This window comes from Schistocerca serialis, chromosome 3 (genome assembly GCF_023864345.2).
Source record: "Schistocerca serialis cubense isolate TAMUIC-IGC-003099 chromosome 3, iqSchSeri2.2, whole genome shotgun sequence".
Taxonomy (NCBI): domain Eukaryota; kingdom Metazoa; phylum Arthropoda; class Insecta; order Orthoptera; family Acrididae; genus Schistocerca; species Schistocerca serialis.
Window position 1 is genome coordinate 888,238,233 of NC_064640.1, and position 17,424 is coordinate 888,255,656.

Consider the following 17,424-nt stretch of genomic DNA (forward strand, 5'->3'; position numbering starts at 1 on the left):
TCCGTCAGTTTCGGTTTAAAAAATGTTGAATTTGTTGCGGGGCATCTTGGAATATTGGCGCTTCAGCCCCTATAGTTTCATGAAGTTCCAGTACGTGACAGTACTATACGTAGCTTTCAAAATAGCGTCTCTAACGGAGGTGTGTTCCAAGTACAGAGCTGTCATCGCGTTTCGTTGGCGGAAAACCAGAGCATCGCGGATATTCATACTTGCTTGCAGAACGTCTACGGAGACCTGTCAGTGAACAAAAGCACGGTGAGTCGTTGGGCGAGGTGTGTGTCATCTCGCAACAGCTCGCACAAATCTGACCGATCTCTCACGTGCCTGCCGGCCGCAGACTGCTGGGACTCGTGCAGTGCTGGAACGTGCGTAGGACCTCACAAAACCTTATTGGGCTGTTCTTCCTTATCCTTCGGTAGGACGACGGTTCAATCCCGCATCCGGCCATCCTGATTTAGTTTTCCGTGATTTACCTAAATCACTCCAGGCAAATTCCGAGATGGTTCCTTTGAAAGGGCACAGCCGACTTCCTTCCCCATCCTTCCCTAATCCGATGAGACCGATGACGTAGCTGTCTGGTCTCCTCCCCCAAACAACCCAACCCTTGTCCACCATATAGTCCGGATGTCGCACCTTCCGACTTCCCTCTATTTGGCCCAGTGAAGGATGCACTGTGCAGGAAAGCAGTTATTGATGCAGCGAGAGGTTGGCTCTTCAGTCAACCAGTAGAGTGGTACAATGAAGACATACAGGCTATCCTAGTAAAGTGATGTAAGGCTGTCATTGAACGGAGACTGTATTGAAAAATAGGTTTTTGTAATCAAAAGAGGGGGAATAATATAGTGTGTGGGAATCCTGAATTGGATCAACCTACTTCGAGAAAAAAATGTTGTGTTACTTAAAATATTGCATGACTTACTGAACACCTCTCGTATGTATTTTAATGTGTACATATTTTTGTCGACCTCCTGTATACGGATGTGGAATACGGATGGCATACATGTCCAAGTGGTATGTTGGCATGATGCTGATGGTTCAAATGGCTCTGAGCACTATGGGACTTAACATCTATGGTCATCAGTCCCCTAGAACTTAGAACTACTTAAACCTAACGACAGCACACAACACCCAGTCATCACGAGGCAGAGAAAATCCCTGACTCCGCCGGGAATCGAACCCGGGAACCCGGGCGTGGGAAGCGAGAACGCTACCGCACGACCACGAGCTGTGGACTGGTGCTGATGTTCCATGAATGCCTGTGTCAGTGACAGGAGTAAGCATGAAACTTGTGACCGTCTGCTATTCGCCACACAGGTGAAAGGCTGATACCAGTGACTTCAGCAACTTCTCGTAAGCTGGCCTGTGGATTGTGGTGGATTTCAGATGTAACATTTAAACTATTTGTTTCTTTGTGTCATTCTTCAGTGTGTGAGACAGTGATGGCTGATTGAGCTCTTCAGCCAGGGTATCTCACAACACAACCCATGACTGCTTCATTGGCATCTTTTCGGCATTTGCCAAATATCAGCAATGTGTCAGTGAACTCGTCAGATGTGTACACTACATTTATTCCATTTTAATATCCACGACAAACCGGACATTGTATTTTTGTGCATTCTGACCTCCCTTGTTTAGGGCAGTGTAAGAATGCATTCTACTATCTAACTGAACATGACTTCAAACAGTGCATTGAGCGAAGTGTCATTTAGTGACACCAGTAACTTCATTTACAGCATGTTGCATTCACCCCTAAAACTCTGAGCAATTGTGGCCCCCAAACTAAAATTGAAAAAATTTGATTCGTGCACAATTGGTGTAAACGTATCAGCTATATTATAGAAAAATTAATATTCCATTTAAAAATGTATAACTCATTGGTGTAACACTCTAAAAAATAATCAAGTAAACTATATTCATAACTCTGCAGAAAGAGTAAACTTTCATATGTTTACTTATATAAATAAATATTCCTTTTTTCTACTATTTTGAAAATTATAGAGAAAAACACCATAGCTGAAACATCTTGTATTTCAATAACATGAACAACACTGTCCTTCCATTTTCCTATATCTTGATGTCGAAAAAGCCAATGACAGTTCTGTTCAAATTTCACTAGTACTGTATGTGCTTCCAGTCAATTACATCCACTTAGATGAATGCATGGTGTCTGTTCTTTCGGACATGTCTAAAGGAACAGACACCATGCATTCATATAACTGATTCGCCCCAATGGACAATGAATCCACCTCATTCAGTGTGTGTGTGTGTGTGTGTGTGTGTGTGTGTGTGTGTGTGTGTGTGTGTGTGTGTGTGTGTGTGTGTGTGCGCGTAGAATTACGTCCAACTTCCTGCAGGATTCTCAAAGTAGCAAGTGTGGTGGACATGGATGGGGACTGCAGATAGGTGGTGCTAGGTGGGAATTTGGGTTGACTGGGAGGCATGCCGAGAGTCTATCAAATTGTGATAAACACTGTGTTCAGGTGGCACAGTGGTTAGCTTAACTGCCTATTAAGCAGAAGATCCCCAGTTCCGATCCCGGTCTGGCATACATTTTCACTCGTTGACACTGATTTCACATGAAATCCCATTACAGCTGACATCAATAGTTCTTTCTTCCTTTCCTTTCCCCCCTCTCCACCTTCAGTTTACATAATATAAATCTGCTTAGTTGCATCCTTTCTAACTAACCATCCCTTATACAAGGGCATGCTGAAAAGTAATGTCTCCGAATTTGTTATGTGAAAAGTCTTAAAACTTTTTAAATAAAACAAACATTATTAACATTCTACATCTTTAATCTTCCAAGTCTGCTTATTTGCAGCCATTTGGATTGTAGCTTGTAACATCGTGATGTGTAACATAAATATGTTGTTGTCTCGGAAACAGTATGCTGTTATCAAGTTTTGAATTTGAAGAGTTTGTCCACACATAGAGCACCCTGTCCTTCAGCATGACAATGCCAGAACGCACACGAGTGCTGACACAGTGGGTTCGCCGTCATTGATCATCCTCCACACAGTCCCAACTTCGCCCCATCTGACTCTTATTTGTATCCAAAAATTAAAGAATACCTTCGAGTACTTCAATTTGGTAGTGATGAAGTTGTGAAAGCAAAGGTGAGGTTGTGGCTCCATCAACAAAGTCAGACGTCCTACAGTGACAGTATCGACAAACAGCTCTCTCTTTGGGCGAAATGTGTTCATCACCAGGGTGATTATGTTGAGAAATAAATACATATGTAGACATGAAGATTAAAGATGTAGAATGTTAATAAAGCTTGTTTCAGTTAAAAATCTCTATGAGATTTCACATTAAAAATTTGAGGCATTAATTCTCAGCACAACCTCATATGTAATAAAAAACACAACCCACTTGCACATTTTCCATCAATCTGCTAGTGTACGCATAGGATCTGTCTTGATGCCCGTATACCTCAGTATGCTGATGACATTGGCTTCCTTGCTGTCCATGTCCCTCCATTAGTCCCAGCAATCCTTCCAGTTTTATATCAATACTTTCAGCTCCTGGTTTAACCAGTAGTCCTTCTTGATTACTCCTGTAAAAACATGGACAATTACTATAGGAGGAACCATCCAAACTTTGTGTCCTTGGATCTCTTACTCACTGTCAACAACTATCCAATTCACCTAACTGAAACACTGAAATATCTTACACTAACACTTAATCAAAAACTAACTTGGAACCCCCACTTACTAACCAACCAAAAGAAAGCCCCTAGAAAAGAAAATTATCTGCACAAACTGAACTCGACTCCTGCCCCATTGTGCAGTCTGTCATCTCAGTCCCATATCAGTTTGAAGAAATGTGGGATGTACAGTGGAACTGACTTGCAGCACGTGTACCAAGAACCATTTGTTGTCAAAATTCCAAAATTATGTTATGATTTAACATGAAACTAACAAGTTGCACCCTCTGCCCCTCCCCCCCCCCCCCCCCCATTTCCCATTCCATCATTAATGTAGCTCAGGTCCTGGGTATGCACTTGGTCATAAATCTTCTTTGAGTTAAACTAAGCAATCACAGAATTAATACTGTGCCCCTGTTAGAATTCATCACCAACTATTTTTGACTTATGAACCATTAGATATGATTGACTGGATCTCACTCTTTGTTCTAGTATTGTTCTTACTTCCAACTTATTACCTGCAGGTACAGTGTAATGTCTATCAAGAACAAAAATGCTTGCTGCTGATACAAACACTTCTGTTAATAAGCTAAAGAAAACAATCCTTGCTAAAGCTAATTCAACAGCTCAGGAATTAAATAAGTTGTGGGATTCATTTTGTGTTTGACTATTCTGTTGAATTTTGAATCATAAGTTGTTGGAATTGAAGCTGCTATATAGTATATCATTAACTCAAACCAGGCATTTTGGCTTGGGGAAATACAGTAACAGTCCTATAAATTTTGTTTATTATATATTTCAGCCTCGGATCATACAAATGGTATCATTACTGGTTGTGACTCATCAACTGAACAGGCCCAGAGATGTGCTCAAGATTCCTTTGCTGTACAGGTCATCTGACGATGACTTTGTGATAAGTCTAAACTAGTAATGATACCATTTGCCTAACCTGAGGCTGAAATAAATAATAAAAATATCAGTTAAACCTAACATTTAAATTATTGTGCAACTCTGTGTTAAATTAACTTCTTATAAAGACCTCCTGCACAAGAAATTAAGTTCAGATTGATTTACATTAAAGACATCCCATAAGCATGTGATCCTTTTATATATTATTTGCCATAATTAGAAACTTTTGGCAATTTTTTGCAGCATTTTTGGAGAGAGAGAGAGAGAGAGAGAGAGAGAGAGTCATCTTAGTTCAAATTTCAAATTCGTCAAAGAAGCTATATGACCCTCGCATTGGCATTCCACTGTGGATTCCATGAATTACGTTTCCTTAGGTTTATGCCTGATGTCTACTTTCTTTACACCACTTTTATGTGGTCATTCTTTGTCATTCAGGATGGTGGCTCACATGTATTTTTATGGTTGTTACTGTTTCCAATTATATGTCGCCAATAGTACAGTCGGACAGTTATGGATTTGTGGTGAAAGTCAACTGCCGGCTCTTGCACCAATTGTCAAACCTCTTCAGGTTTTAAGATTCCTTTTTTCTTTTTTAGTAAATTTTGACTCTTCTTCTCAATGAGGTCATCTGTGTAGTTCACGAAGTCTTTTTATTCATTTCCTCATGAATCCCTTTCATTTTACTTGTCAAAAAGTCACTTGCACCATGTCTTTGGAAGCTTGATCACATTCTGGATGTTAATGAAATGAGTCATCGTAAATGTTAAGTTTCATACACAGGAGCACTTAGTTGTCAAGTCTGTAAATAGGAGGAAGAGGAACTAGAGTGATGGGCAGGGAAAGGGAGGGGAGGATATTTTGTATATGGGTTGCTTAGTGAAATGCAGAATAATATTCTTAAGCCCATTCTTATTGGTAATTTTAGAAATGGAGGCCAATATTCATAGAAGAAAGACTGCTGTTTCCCGGGCTCAGGAAACTGAAATACACACAGTGGGCCTAATTTCTGGTCCAAATTTCTACTTTTGGTATACTAGTTTAGTTAATCACTTTAATTTTCAGTTATATCCTGTTGTGTTTGTATATGAGGCAATTAAGATTTTTAATATGAAAATATTGTTTTGACAGAATTCAAGAAAACACACAAGCACTCAGAAATGATGGAGAAAATATTGGGGGTGGCACTGCCAATTCCCAATTACATCAGTTGCTTCAACAACATGGGGCTCCTGCGGCACTCTATACTGGTTCTCCAAACAGAATGGACACCACAGGCAAGTTATAGAGTACATCAACATGGTAGACTATGATTACTGAAGAGGGTACTAAAAATTGAATTGCAGCTCAAGCATTGATTTTGTTGATTTCAATGAGATTTACAATGGATTTCATCTGTTTGACTAAGCAAATGTGTTTATGAAGCCAGCTGCCAGACTGAAACAGATTGTTGACTGAAACATAAACTTTGACATATTACTTTAGTAGATTAGAGATCAATATCTTTGACAAGATTGCTAATAATCTTTTTTCTCAATAAACAGTTTCAGCAATCAGTGTTATCATCTTCAGATCTCAACAGATAATTTATTGCATACTTCTTACAATAGCAGTAAAAAAATTCTTTCTCATGAATTGGCATGTATGTAATAGGCTACAAGGATGATGCTTTGGCATGTCAGAGTTAAAACAACTAGACAGGGTGAACATTAATAAAACTGATAAACTGCAGCGACAGATTCCTCACAGTAAATGGAGGAAAAAAAGTCCTATGAATGTGTGTCGAGAAATGGATGTTGTCCATACAACGACAACAGATTGTCCCAGAACACCGTACATAGCTGCATCGTATCCACATCACAACTGATGTTCAAAGTGGCCTTCATGGGATTGCAGGTGATGGGGATAGTAGCATTTTCTGTGCAGGATACACATAATCATACTTTGGCGTACACCACGTTGGCAGGCCAGTTCCATGGAGCGTGTACTAGGGTTCATCTCAATATCTTGTAGAACCCAGTTCTCCAAATCTGGCATACGCACAGTCTATTACCTCCCTGCACATTAGTCTGTCTGAAAGGATCCCTGCTCACACAAATGCCCAAAAAGAGCTTGGAAATGTTGTATGATTTGGCTGTTGTTTGTGATGATACTTGTTTTGGTACAGCCGTCTCTTGACCATTTCCATCTGCTTAGCCGTACACAAACACCATTTTGGCTTGTTCCTGAAATGAACACCAGACCATTCTTCTGCTTACAGTATGCTATGTTAATCATACAGCCTGCATCACACAGAAAACACATGGCACATGGTCAGAAGAGGTCATTCATCAGTGCCATCTACTGTGGCAATGATGCATTTCCAGACACATTTTCATAGGACCTTTTTTCCTCCATTTGTAGTCATGAATCTGTCACTGCAGTTCTTCAGTTTTATTAATGTTCACCCTGTATTCAGAATTATTCGCCACATACATGTTTCATGCCACTCACAACAGAGCACATCATTCCAGCCAGGGCACTCACTGCTAGACTGGCTGTAGTGATGTGCTGTGTTGAGTGTGACATTTGTTCTAATTTTGACATGCTCATGTATCAGACTTCTAGTCTGTTATGTTCCCACCAATTCATAGAAAAAATTACATTTACTGCTATTTTAAGAAATGTGCAATAACCTGTCTATTGAGATATGAAGATGGCAACATTGATTACCGAATCCAGTTATCGAAAATAAAGGTCACTATTGGTGATCATGGTAAAGAAGTTCTTCTTCTCTAATCTATTCTCACAGATCGCTCCTTGAAGCTCAAAATGAGAGAAAACAAAACTTTTTTTTTTTTTTTTTTGGTTTGGCATTCTCATACACTCGTTTGTCCAGGCACAAGTCACAGCCAGATGGTTTCAGTCTGTCAGTACCTCTCTCCTGTGGGGAGTCCTTCTGGAAACACAATTATATTTATATAATGGATGTATTAGTATAATTTAGTATGTGAACCTTCTTTGATACAGATGGTCAACTATATTGCTTTCATGCATTCACATGCTCTTTGTATCCAGAATATATGCTTCCTTCTTATTTGTTGCAGATCTCCAAAGCATGATGTGATCACATCCTTTTAATTTTGTGAAGTGTGAAGCAACTATTGTAACTATAGGAGCAGAGTGCCTTTCGTGACCCACTGCATTTTTAGACCTTCCTCTGATTTGGTCCATGTGACTCCTGGATGATTCCTTCCACAGGGACAATTTCACCCCCATTCTTTTTCAAAATTGAACGTTTGTTACACATATTACTGTTTACAAGGTGCAGTGACTTAGCTAAGTCATGGTGGGAGGGGAGGGCTGTCCCCCCCCCCCCCCCCCCGCCCCCACCTCTCCTCCCGCAAGAGACGTATTTCTCCTCACCATACAAAGAAAAAGGTGATGTAATGACATAGCTTTCCGACTTGACAAGCACTTACAATTGCTGATTATCGGCTGAGTGTGTATTTGCCACCATGAGGGCTAAATAAGGATAAAGGCAGTATACTCCACCCGCAGCTGCATTTAATATCGGTGGCTGTGGTCCGCCCCATTGACTTGTTGCCCATAGTTCAACTCAATATATATATCAGTAAAAGTCAATAGTTTCTGTGATTTCAGGGGCAACCACAGAAATCTATCATTTATTGTTTTACACTAGGCTTAATTTAATTTCATATACTATACCAAATTAAAGTTAGGTTTTGACTGGATGTGTTTCACTTGTACCAAAATTATAAAAAAAAAAAAAAAAAAAAAAAAAAAAATTCTGAGTGGTCACACTGTAGTATGTAGGGTAGTATTCCACAATTTGTATAAAATTTGTGTAAATAATAAATATTTGATAAAATTTTAGTAGAATTTGTGACATGGCATTGATGTTACAGATTCATAGTGTATATACAAATGAGGCACTGATATGTTTGCAAGAGTTATATGTATGACCTGAAATGTTGTTTGTTAACTTATGTTACCAAAGAAGAGACTTTAAAAAAAAAACAACAATAATAATAGAAATCTGGGACAGCACTTGGCAATGAACGGATTGAAGACTTATGGAAATTATCGGAACCAATGAAAGCGCTATTTTAGAGATAATAGCTTCTCTTACAGGATATGTACCTGCAATATTTTAAATGTTAAAAATGCTAATTCCATACTGGAGGATAAGATGTTGCATAAACTCTGCTAGAAGGTATAAAGATCAATATTTTGAATGTTCAGGTATTTTGAGTGGCTGGTGCTCTTTCCTGATACCAGGAAAAGAATGGATTGTGGTTCTGTAGTGTGTGTCAGTTTCGAATGTTAAAGAAACTAATGGTTATGTTTCAATGTTGAGATGGAGGCTCTTTCTGAAAGCTACAGATGCACGTTTCAACTCAAAACACACGCGCATTTCATAGCATTTTCAGTTCATGTGACAAAAAAATACAGTAAAATACTGCAAAAAGCTGCCAGAAAGGAACCTGTGTGAAAAACCAATTTGAAGTTTTGATCGTTTGGTGTGTATTTTGTAGGGAGACTTCATTTGTTGTATAATATTTGGCACATACTCTGTAAGAGGCACCCCAGGCTGTAACATAGTTCTCTCGTAAGCTCCATTTTCATGGCACTACCGGTTGCAAACTGCTGTAACATATTTCACACGTTTTTCCAAATTGTCATTTCTCCCAAAAGATACAACTCCAAAACATTTTAGGATGTAGATATAATTCTTGGAAACATTTCAGTGCCTCAAATATGTATGTAATACATGCTAATAACCTGACTTACAGGACTTAAAACTGAAGCTGGGCCAAATATTTTACATAACATATTTTCAGCACAAATATTACCCATTTTCTCCATTACTTGTCGTGGGTTTAGTAAAACTGTATATCAGTATGTGGCACATGACATGTTTTCTCTGTTATAATTCACTTTGAATGGTTGTTGCTTTCCTATTTTGTTGTTTGTAGTGTTTCCATCTCAACTATATTTCTTAGTTTGAGAAAAGAGATAAGGACAGAACACACTTTATTGTCTATAATAAATCATACAATCACCGTTGATCTTTGTTTTACAATTGCCATTGCCGACTTTTGCCCATATAAAGAGGTACTCATCAGCATTTAACTTCTTCGTCTTTCTCGTGGTGCTACTATGTTTTCCATTTATCAACATTTTGTTGTAATTTAGTATATACTTTCTGCATTTATCCTAATGGAATATGGTCATGATAAAGAAAATGCTGCACAACAATATAAAAATGTATGACTTTTTAGTACTCACCACTATAGAATGACAGTTAGCAAAAGGATTAAGAAGATACCATGTTGCTCACTTAAGAAAATTTTGATATGTTTCAGTGATACAATATTTTTATGACTTCAGCTGCACCTCACCCCCCCCCCCCCTCCTTTCAGACTAAAATCCTGGATTTACGCATGACAACTTCTAATATGCTAACAAAATAGAGAACAATGAAGGGATGGCCATTGTGAAGTTATATGGCCTGTTGTCAAATACAGCACTACTGGATAACGCGATTTAATGCTGTAGAACATCATCTGCATGCCTAGTCACTCGGGTTATTCATTCCAAGCACTTTAATAACATCCTATTATGTTAATGATATTCTGGAGATGTTTATCTTACTATTATTGCTCTTACTTCCTGGAGCAATGTTCCATCTAACCCACACATAGCCCCCTATAGCCCACTATAGTCACAATACCAAGGAGTTATCTACATGCCATTGATGGTCTGAGACACTGCATTTTGATAACACAATATAGAGCATAATTCCAGTATGGAGTATTAGTGACATCTGGCAAGTTATTTGCGAAACAGAAATGGTACCAGTGCCCATTGACAGTGGATATAGCAGGTATGGGATGAGTGGTACATTAAAAAAATTAAAATGTGGTTGCTCACTGAAACTTTAACAAATCATTAGCACTTCATTTTAACTCTTAATGTTAACAAATTTAATGCATGGAGACAAGTGAAAAGATCCAATCAGTAACAAGTGATTATACCAGTCAAAGTCAGTATTTACACATTTCAATCCAGAACAACTTAACATACAGTAACAACATGAAATTAGTCACTAGGGAAGTTGATGTCAGGTTGATATTATTTGAAGGAATTCATGGAAAGTGTAACCAAATTAATGGGCAAAGCAGCTTGCCTTTATAGCCTCAGTCATCATCAGTGGGATTTTAAACCCTAATCTTCATCCCTTCCATACAATTGCAAACTATTTATGTATACTGTTTCTATGTATGTAGTCCTTATAAAAGAGGATTTACAGAAGAGAGAGAGACAGAAGGTTCGAAAGTGGCCTTTCCAAGTCATCATGTATTCATTTATTCATAGCAAGAGTATCATAGATACAGTCACCAAACTACAGTGGAAGACATTGAAAAAAACAAAGGAATTGCATATTATGTGAAGGGCTGCTGCTAAAATTACAACAAGTTACCTTTTAAGATGAGCTAAGTAATATTTTATGCAATGTCAATGATGGTGAAAGTTGAATCAAACAATGGAAAATCCAAGATGCATTAGTTAACCTCTACCCCATATTATATGGTGGCTGTTGGAGTGCCAAAGTGACCTATAATGAAAGATAATCACTAAAATAGAAAAGGAGAGGGTTGGGAAGAGGGGGCAATTGGTAATTTACCTTACTTTGCAGCATTTACCAAGACAGTCCTAAATGTTATTTATAATGTTATAAAAATATAGATGCATTCTATTAACTGATCTTTCAGAAACCTTATTTATCTTTCTTTTACAGCTGTGTCACATGCCAATATTAACCATAATGAGGCTTTCCAATGCGCCAATAGCCAAAGTTCAACAACATCTACTCTGGTTGGAGCTGCTCAAGACCTGAACATTGACTGTCGGTAGGTTCTTCTTGTCTCATTGACATAATTTTAGAAATGCCAGTGGTTGATTTTTCTAGCTTTGCTGTTCGGCATGCTGTAGGAAAGAACATGTTTGGTGTGGAAAGAGGTGGTAATTGTCATTGTGGACATATTAGTCATTGTAGGTTGCTTTGATGTGGACTGTAGTTTGAATGAGTTGGGTGGCTTGAGACTAGTTTTTAATTAGTCAAAGAAAACTGTTTTAAATGTTTCCCTTTTCACTTTGACAGAACTGCTTTTTTAATTCTTCCTTGAAAATTTTGATATGTTACTGCAGTATGTGACTACATATTTCATTTATGTTTATTCCAGCTTTCAGTATGTACTTGCAGCAGCTACATCAATTGCCACAAAAGTTAATGAAGAAACTCTGACATATCTGAACCAAGGGCAGTCATATGAAATTAAGCTGAAGAAACTGGGAGAATTGTCAGCATATAGAGGAAAAATCCTGAAGGTAATGAACAAATTGTTCTTTTTGTAGAAATCAGTGTACTTAATGCATTGGTTGTAGAACAACTATCAATCTACTCTCAAAATTTTTAATTAACTGTTTTAAGTCTTCACTTTATTTTACTAAACATAAAAATGTTTTTAATAACTGATCATGAAGTAATTTTTAAACATTAAATTAATGTTTGTTGTTCATTCCTATTTTAATATGACTGTTAATATTAAATCTTGGATCACTTCTCTGAACAGTCTAATTATTTTAGTGGCACTTCTTAATGATAGTTATTTTCAATACACCACCAATGTTTGTCATTATAGGTGAGGTGCTATTTCAAAATGGACAGGATCAACTAGTGCTAGATTATTTCACTGTTCTTTCATTGGTAGCATTAGTTACATTCATGTAGGCAATAAAATTGAAACATACTTAAGACAATGAAAATGAACAAAATTCACTGGAGTAGGAAAACCAGAAAGTAGTGAAACATGTGTCATTTACTTACTCTTTTTTAAACCATTCAGTATAATAATATCGAACATGTTAGATACATTACAGATACGATTAATACATGTACAGGGTGTCCAAGAAGGAATGGCCAGTATTCAGGGATATGACAGGAATTATCATTTGAAGAAACAAAGTACTGTAAACACGAGTTTTAAAATACATACCTAAAGAGCTATGAGCACTTTTTCAATAGAAGAGATGCTTTGCATAGTAGTGAAGATGAAAAAGTGCTTAGAGCTCTTAAGTTATGCATTTTAGAGCCCATGTTTACTGGACTTTTTGGCTTCAAATGATTGTTCCTTTCATATTTCTGAATACTAATCTTTCCTCCTGGTACAGCCTCTATAAAACATAAAGGATAGGATAGGACTAGGCAAGGACAGGACAGGGAGTTGGCCATGGTCTGATCAATGGAACCATTCCAGCAATCTCCTTAGAAACTTCATAAAACCACAGAAAATCCAAGTAGGGATGGCTGTACATAGAATAAACCCTGACTGGCATAGCCACCTCACTCAGCACATGATTAGAAGGGGAATAGGAACTGCATTGTCTACACTGAGATTGCAACATGCACAAGCAGTAAATCAGTGATTAACTAGAATGTGAAACTTAGGTATTAAATGGTTCTGGAAAAGAAAAAATATACACATGAATACATTATGCAACACTACTGAAAAGTATAACACACAAATGTATGAAAACCTGCTGACATCATATCCATCACAACTAGTCTAGCAACCAGCTCCCTTATCTGAGGAGGTGTATTGCATTGCAACTGAAACAGAAAACAAACAGCAGGAACATTATTTTGCAAAGAAAAACACAGCATAGGTGTCACATCAGTTAACAGAATCAAAAGAACTCAACAATAAATAAGAGCCTCATATTCCTGTAAGCTAACATATTCACTTGCAGTGTAGAAACACTCCTCAACAAGAAATGATTTTAATTCTGCTCTAAAAGCTATTTCCTTCTTCTACCTCTTTATGTAAGTTGGCAGTACTTTACAAAGAATGACACCAAAGTGCCTCACATTTCTTTGAGTACAAATTGTTCTTACTTGTTTCATATGGAGGGACCCACAGTTGCGAGTATTATAACTGTGGTAATTGCAGTTGGTTTTGCAGGTCACCAAGTCTAGCTTTTGTCATCAACACACATTTGTATATGTAGAAGGAGGGTACAGTTACCAAACTCATCTTTTTAATTAGGGACTTGCAGTGAGCCCTAGCAGAGCTATGCAACAAGATTTGAATAGTCCTTTTCTGTAATGTAAATTTTTTCTTTAACTGACTCTTAATATTACCCAAAAACTATTCCATAAGCTACAACATACTGGAAGTAACCAAAATAAGCTTTCCTAGCACCTTTTGAGGAGCAAACTTTAGAAGTAATTCTCAGAACAAAACATGCAAAATGAAATCTCTGGTCGAGTTTAGTTACACAGTCTTTCCAGTTGAAGTCATGATCAACACACATTCCTAAAAGTTTTGTGCATAATAGCCTTTCTAATTCATTTCCACGCAGTACCAGTTGGAGGTATTGGTTTTGATTCATTGTTCCAAATTAAATACAACATGTTTCTTCTCATTAAGGGTCAGGCTGTTAGCACTGAACCATGAATGCAAGGACTTGATGAAGAGTTGTGGATAGAGATTCCTTAACAAATGTAGTAGCCATTAAAGCAAAAAATTTGCTTCGATTAAAACTGACAAGTGATGGTCTTTCCTTAATTCATAAGAAGATAAAAGAGTGTCGAATATTCCATTGTTGGAATGCTAGAAAATAGAGGAGGAGGGGAGGAATCAAGGATAGAACTAGAATTTTCATAGGTATTTGCCTCAAATACTACAAGAATAACCTTAAAAAACTACGTGCACACACACACACACACACACACACACACACACACACACACACACACACACACACACACACACACACACACACACACACACCCACACACACATAGAGAGAGAGAGAGAGAGAGAGAGAGAGAGAGAGAGAGAGAGAGAGAGAGACAGACACATCAGTGATGTTAATGACAATATAAAAAATTACGTATTTTAAAAATAAAAATTAAGGGGATTTTAGTAAGCATTGTATATTAAGCTTCCTGATATGCAGGTTCCTTTTTTGAGAAAGGAAAGACAGGAAGGTGTGAGTAAGTCAGTGGTTACACCAAACCCTGTGTCAAGAAAGAATCCAGCTTCATTGGAGCCGTCATGTAGAACTACTGATCTCCCCTTTACTTACACTTTGTATACAAAGAGTCCTACTTGCATCCATGTTCTGTGTGAGCAGCCTCAGAATTTCCATAGTTATGGGATGGCCAGGCACTTGGCTGCTGGGGGCACAACCCTCATGGGGGCACACTTTGCAGCCCCACAGCCTGCCTGCCACTCAGGTACATGCACACAGAATTTAAAAAAATGATGCTAACTCCCATTAAAAAAACCAGCACTTGGGTGCGATGCTTCCGTCCCCACCCCCTCCCTCCATATTAGGAAGGGTGCCTCTAATGTAGCATAAAACTTTATACCAAACCCCTAATGAAAGATTAAAAACTTTACAAAGGAATCAATTTTTTTTCAAACTTGTAAATTAATATTAGCCATTTCTCCACTCTTCTCTTAAAAAATCAGTCTTGAGAGGGGGAGGGGCTCATAATTTCAATCTTGCTAGGGGTGCTCATGACCCTAGCTGTAATGCCATTAAGAAGTTATATAAAAAAAGAAAATTTATCTATAGATTCATTCACTATGCTATAATGATAAAAATTTATGATGAAGTAAAGCAAATACAATTATTTAATTACAGAGTACCATTTCAGGAAATGGGAATTCCATCACATCTGATTACAGCAGTTGTCATTATACAAAAATAAGTAGGAATTAGACAAGGCTGTCCACTGTCTCCCCCTCCCCCCCCTTTCAATGTTTATATTGATGATATCATATGTAAATAGCTGACCCTTTAAGAAATGATAATTTTAATTTTATGAAGACTTTATTTTCTGCTAATCAGATTATAATAGAAGAATCTGAAGGAGAAGGTAAAATAGGAGTGCATAAATTGAGTCAAATTTCTGCTAAATATGGAGTAAGAATATTGATAGATAAAACAAAAGTGATGACATTCAAATGATTGGAACCCATAGGAGCCAAAATTGTTATAGATGGACAAATAACTGAACAAGTAAGAGAGCTTCAGTATCTGGGGTACGGTTCTAAATTTCCCAAGTTAGGTGACATAGAGCTAAAATTTGCGAGATTCAGACATTTCTGTGGAACTGCACAATGTACATTAAAACATAATGTATGAAAAGAAACACCAATTAAACTCTACGAAGGAGAAGCATTGCCTTTGCTGCTGTATGGTAAGTAATGTTGGACTTTAAACATCAATAATGATGAATTGGATCATCAGAGATGAAGCTTATCCACTTTGTAGTGGGATTGTGGTCCATAAAAGAAATACTAATATTAGACAAGTTATAAGTGTTGAACCCATTACAAATATAATTGTAAAATACTACCTGAACCAGACATACCACATCCATTGTATGTCTAATGATAGGATGACTAAAGCTGCAATACAATATAACCCAAATGGCAAGAGGAATGTTGGACATTCCTTGGAAGAGATGGCAGGAACAGTTCTGAAGCTGAACAGACCAAAAGGCCAAATCATTGAAGACAATGATGCTGATGATGAAATCAAATTTGCTCATTTACTCAATATATAATCAACAGTGTTGAAAGCCAACATTGAATGTACAGAACAGCAAAACAAAGTGTATGAGGCCAGTAGCTGCTAGTTGTGGGCTTAGATGGTGTCTCCAAGGAATTTCATAACTGATTGTTTCTGTATTGTTTCTATATGAGTTCAGAGTTTGGTTTTATTAGCTGCTGGAGGTGTGTCAGAGGTGAGTTGCTGACCCACAAAGTCCCAGCCATGTTCATTGGGCAATGTGCCAGATGAAAGGATAGCTAGTGAAGAATTAGTATCTTCCATGCAGAGAAATTGGCTAGCTCTTATTGAAACATACACATGAATGTTTTCCTGATGTACACTGGTTTCCAGGATACGTTGAAGAATAGTGTTGAGAATACTGCCATTTCAAACTAAGATGTAACCAGACAAGTAATGTTACTCCCACACATTGTGTATTCTCCACTGGTTTTTCAACCCATAGGCTCCCTAGCATTTGTCTTCATATGTTCGATTCTTGCTACTGGGACTTAACAGTAACATAAGGTCCACCTCCAGTGACATCATTGTTGACGTGAAAACAAGTCATAATCTTTCCTTGTTTGTAACTTGGGGTCTGATAAACCTAGTATTGTAGGTGTACCTATTTATAATTATAAACTTTCTTCCATTTACTCAATTGTACAAGTTAACAGTAACAATAAGGGAACAGTAATTTTGGTAGTCATAACACAACTGTTGACACTGGAGCAAGAGTCAACTGAGAATGTGATCAGAGAAAGAGAAAGTAAAATTTAGAGTAGAAAAAAAGTAACAGCTGACCAATAATGGAGAACAGAGTTAAAGAAGAGAAAGTAAACTGCTAAAGCAATAATAATCTTCTTTCATTGATCCTTAATTTTAAGTATGTCTTTGACTGTGATCACTACTTTTATATCACTTACCCATGCCATTTATCTGACTCATACATTAATATTGGGTTGAGGTAGACTATAAAATAGGTAGACTATAAAATGAAATAATTAATTAAAATAAATCTGAATGTGTGACAAGCAGTCAGTTTCATCTTCCTCCAGAAGCATATTAATATAGCTTTGGGTCATCTTGCATGAATTAATACAATAATTATTTCTAAATATTGCATACTTCATTGAAATTTGAGGCAGTTTCTCTCTCTTCCTTCATTTTGAAAGTGAAGATAAACAGATACATAGATACACATATGTTTTCTTTTTCTCACTTACTGTTGAGTGGTA

The 17,424-nt window shown here is 37.4% G+C and overlaps 1 protein-coding gene across 5 annotated transcripts in view; it reads left to right on the forward strand.

The window, feature by feature from the left end:
• Positions 1 to 17,424, forward strand: part of LOC126471125 (transcription factor CP2) — a 941,484-nt gene that overhangs the window by 715,702 nt on the left and 208,358 nt on the right. For all 5 annotated transcript variants that reach the window (XM_050099206.1, XM_050099210.1, XM_050099207.1 and 2 more), the window contains 3 exons: positions 5,684 to 5,829; positions 11,358 to 11,469; positions 11,803 to 11,947. In XM_050099206.1, coding sequence (XP_049955163.1) covers positions 5,684 to 5,829; positions 11,358 to 11,469; positions 11,803 to 11,947 — 403 coding nt within the window. The remainder of the gene's footprint in view (positions 1 to 5,683; positions 5,830 to 11,357; positions 11,470 to 11,802; positions 11,948 to 17,424) is intronic.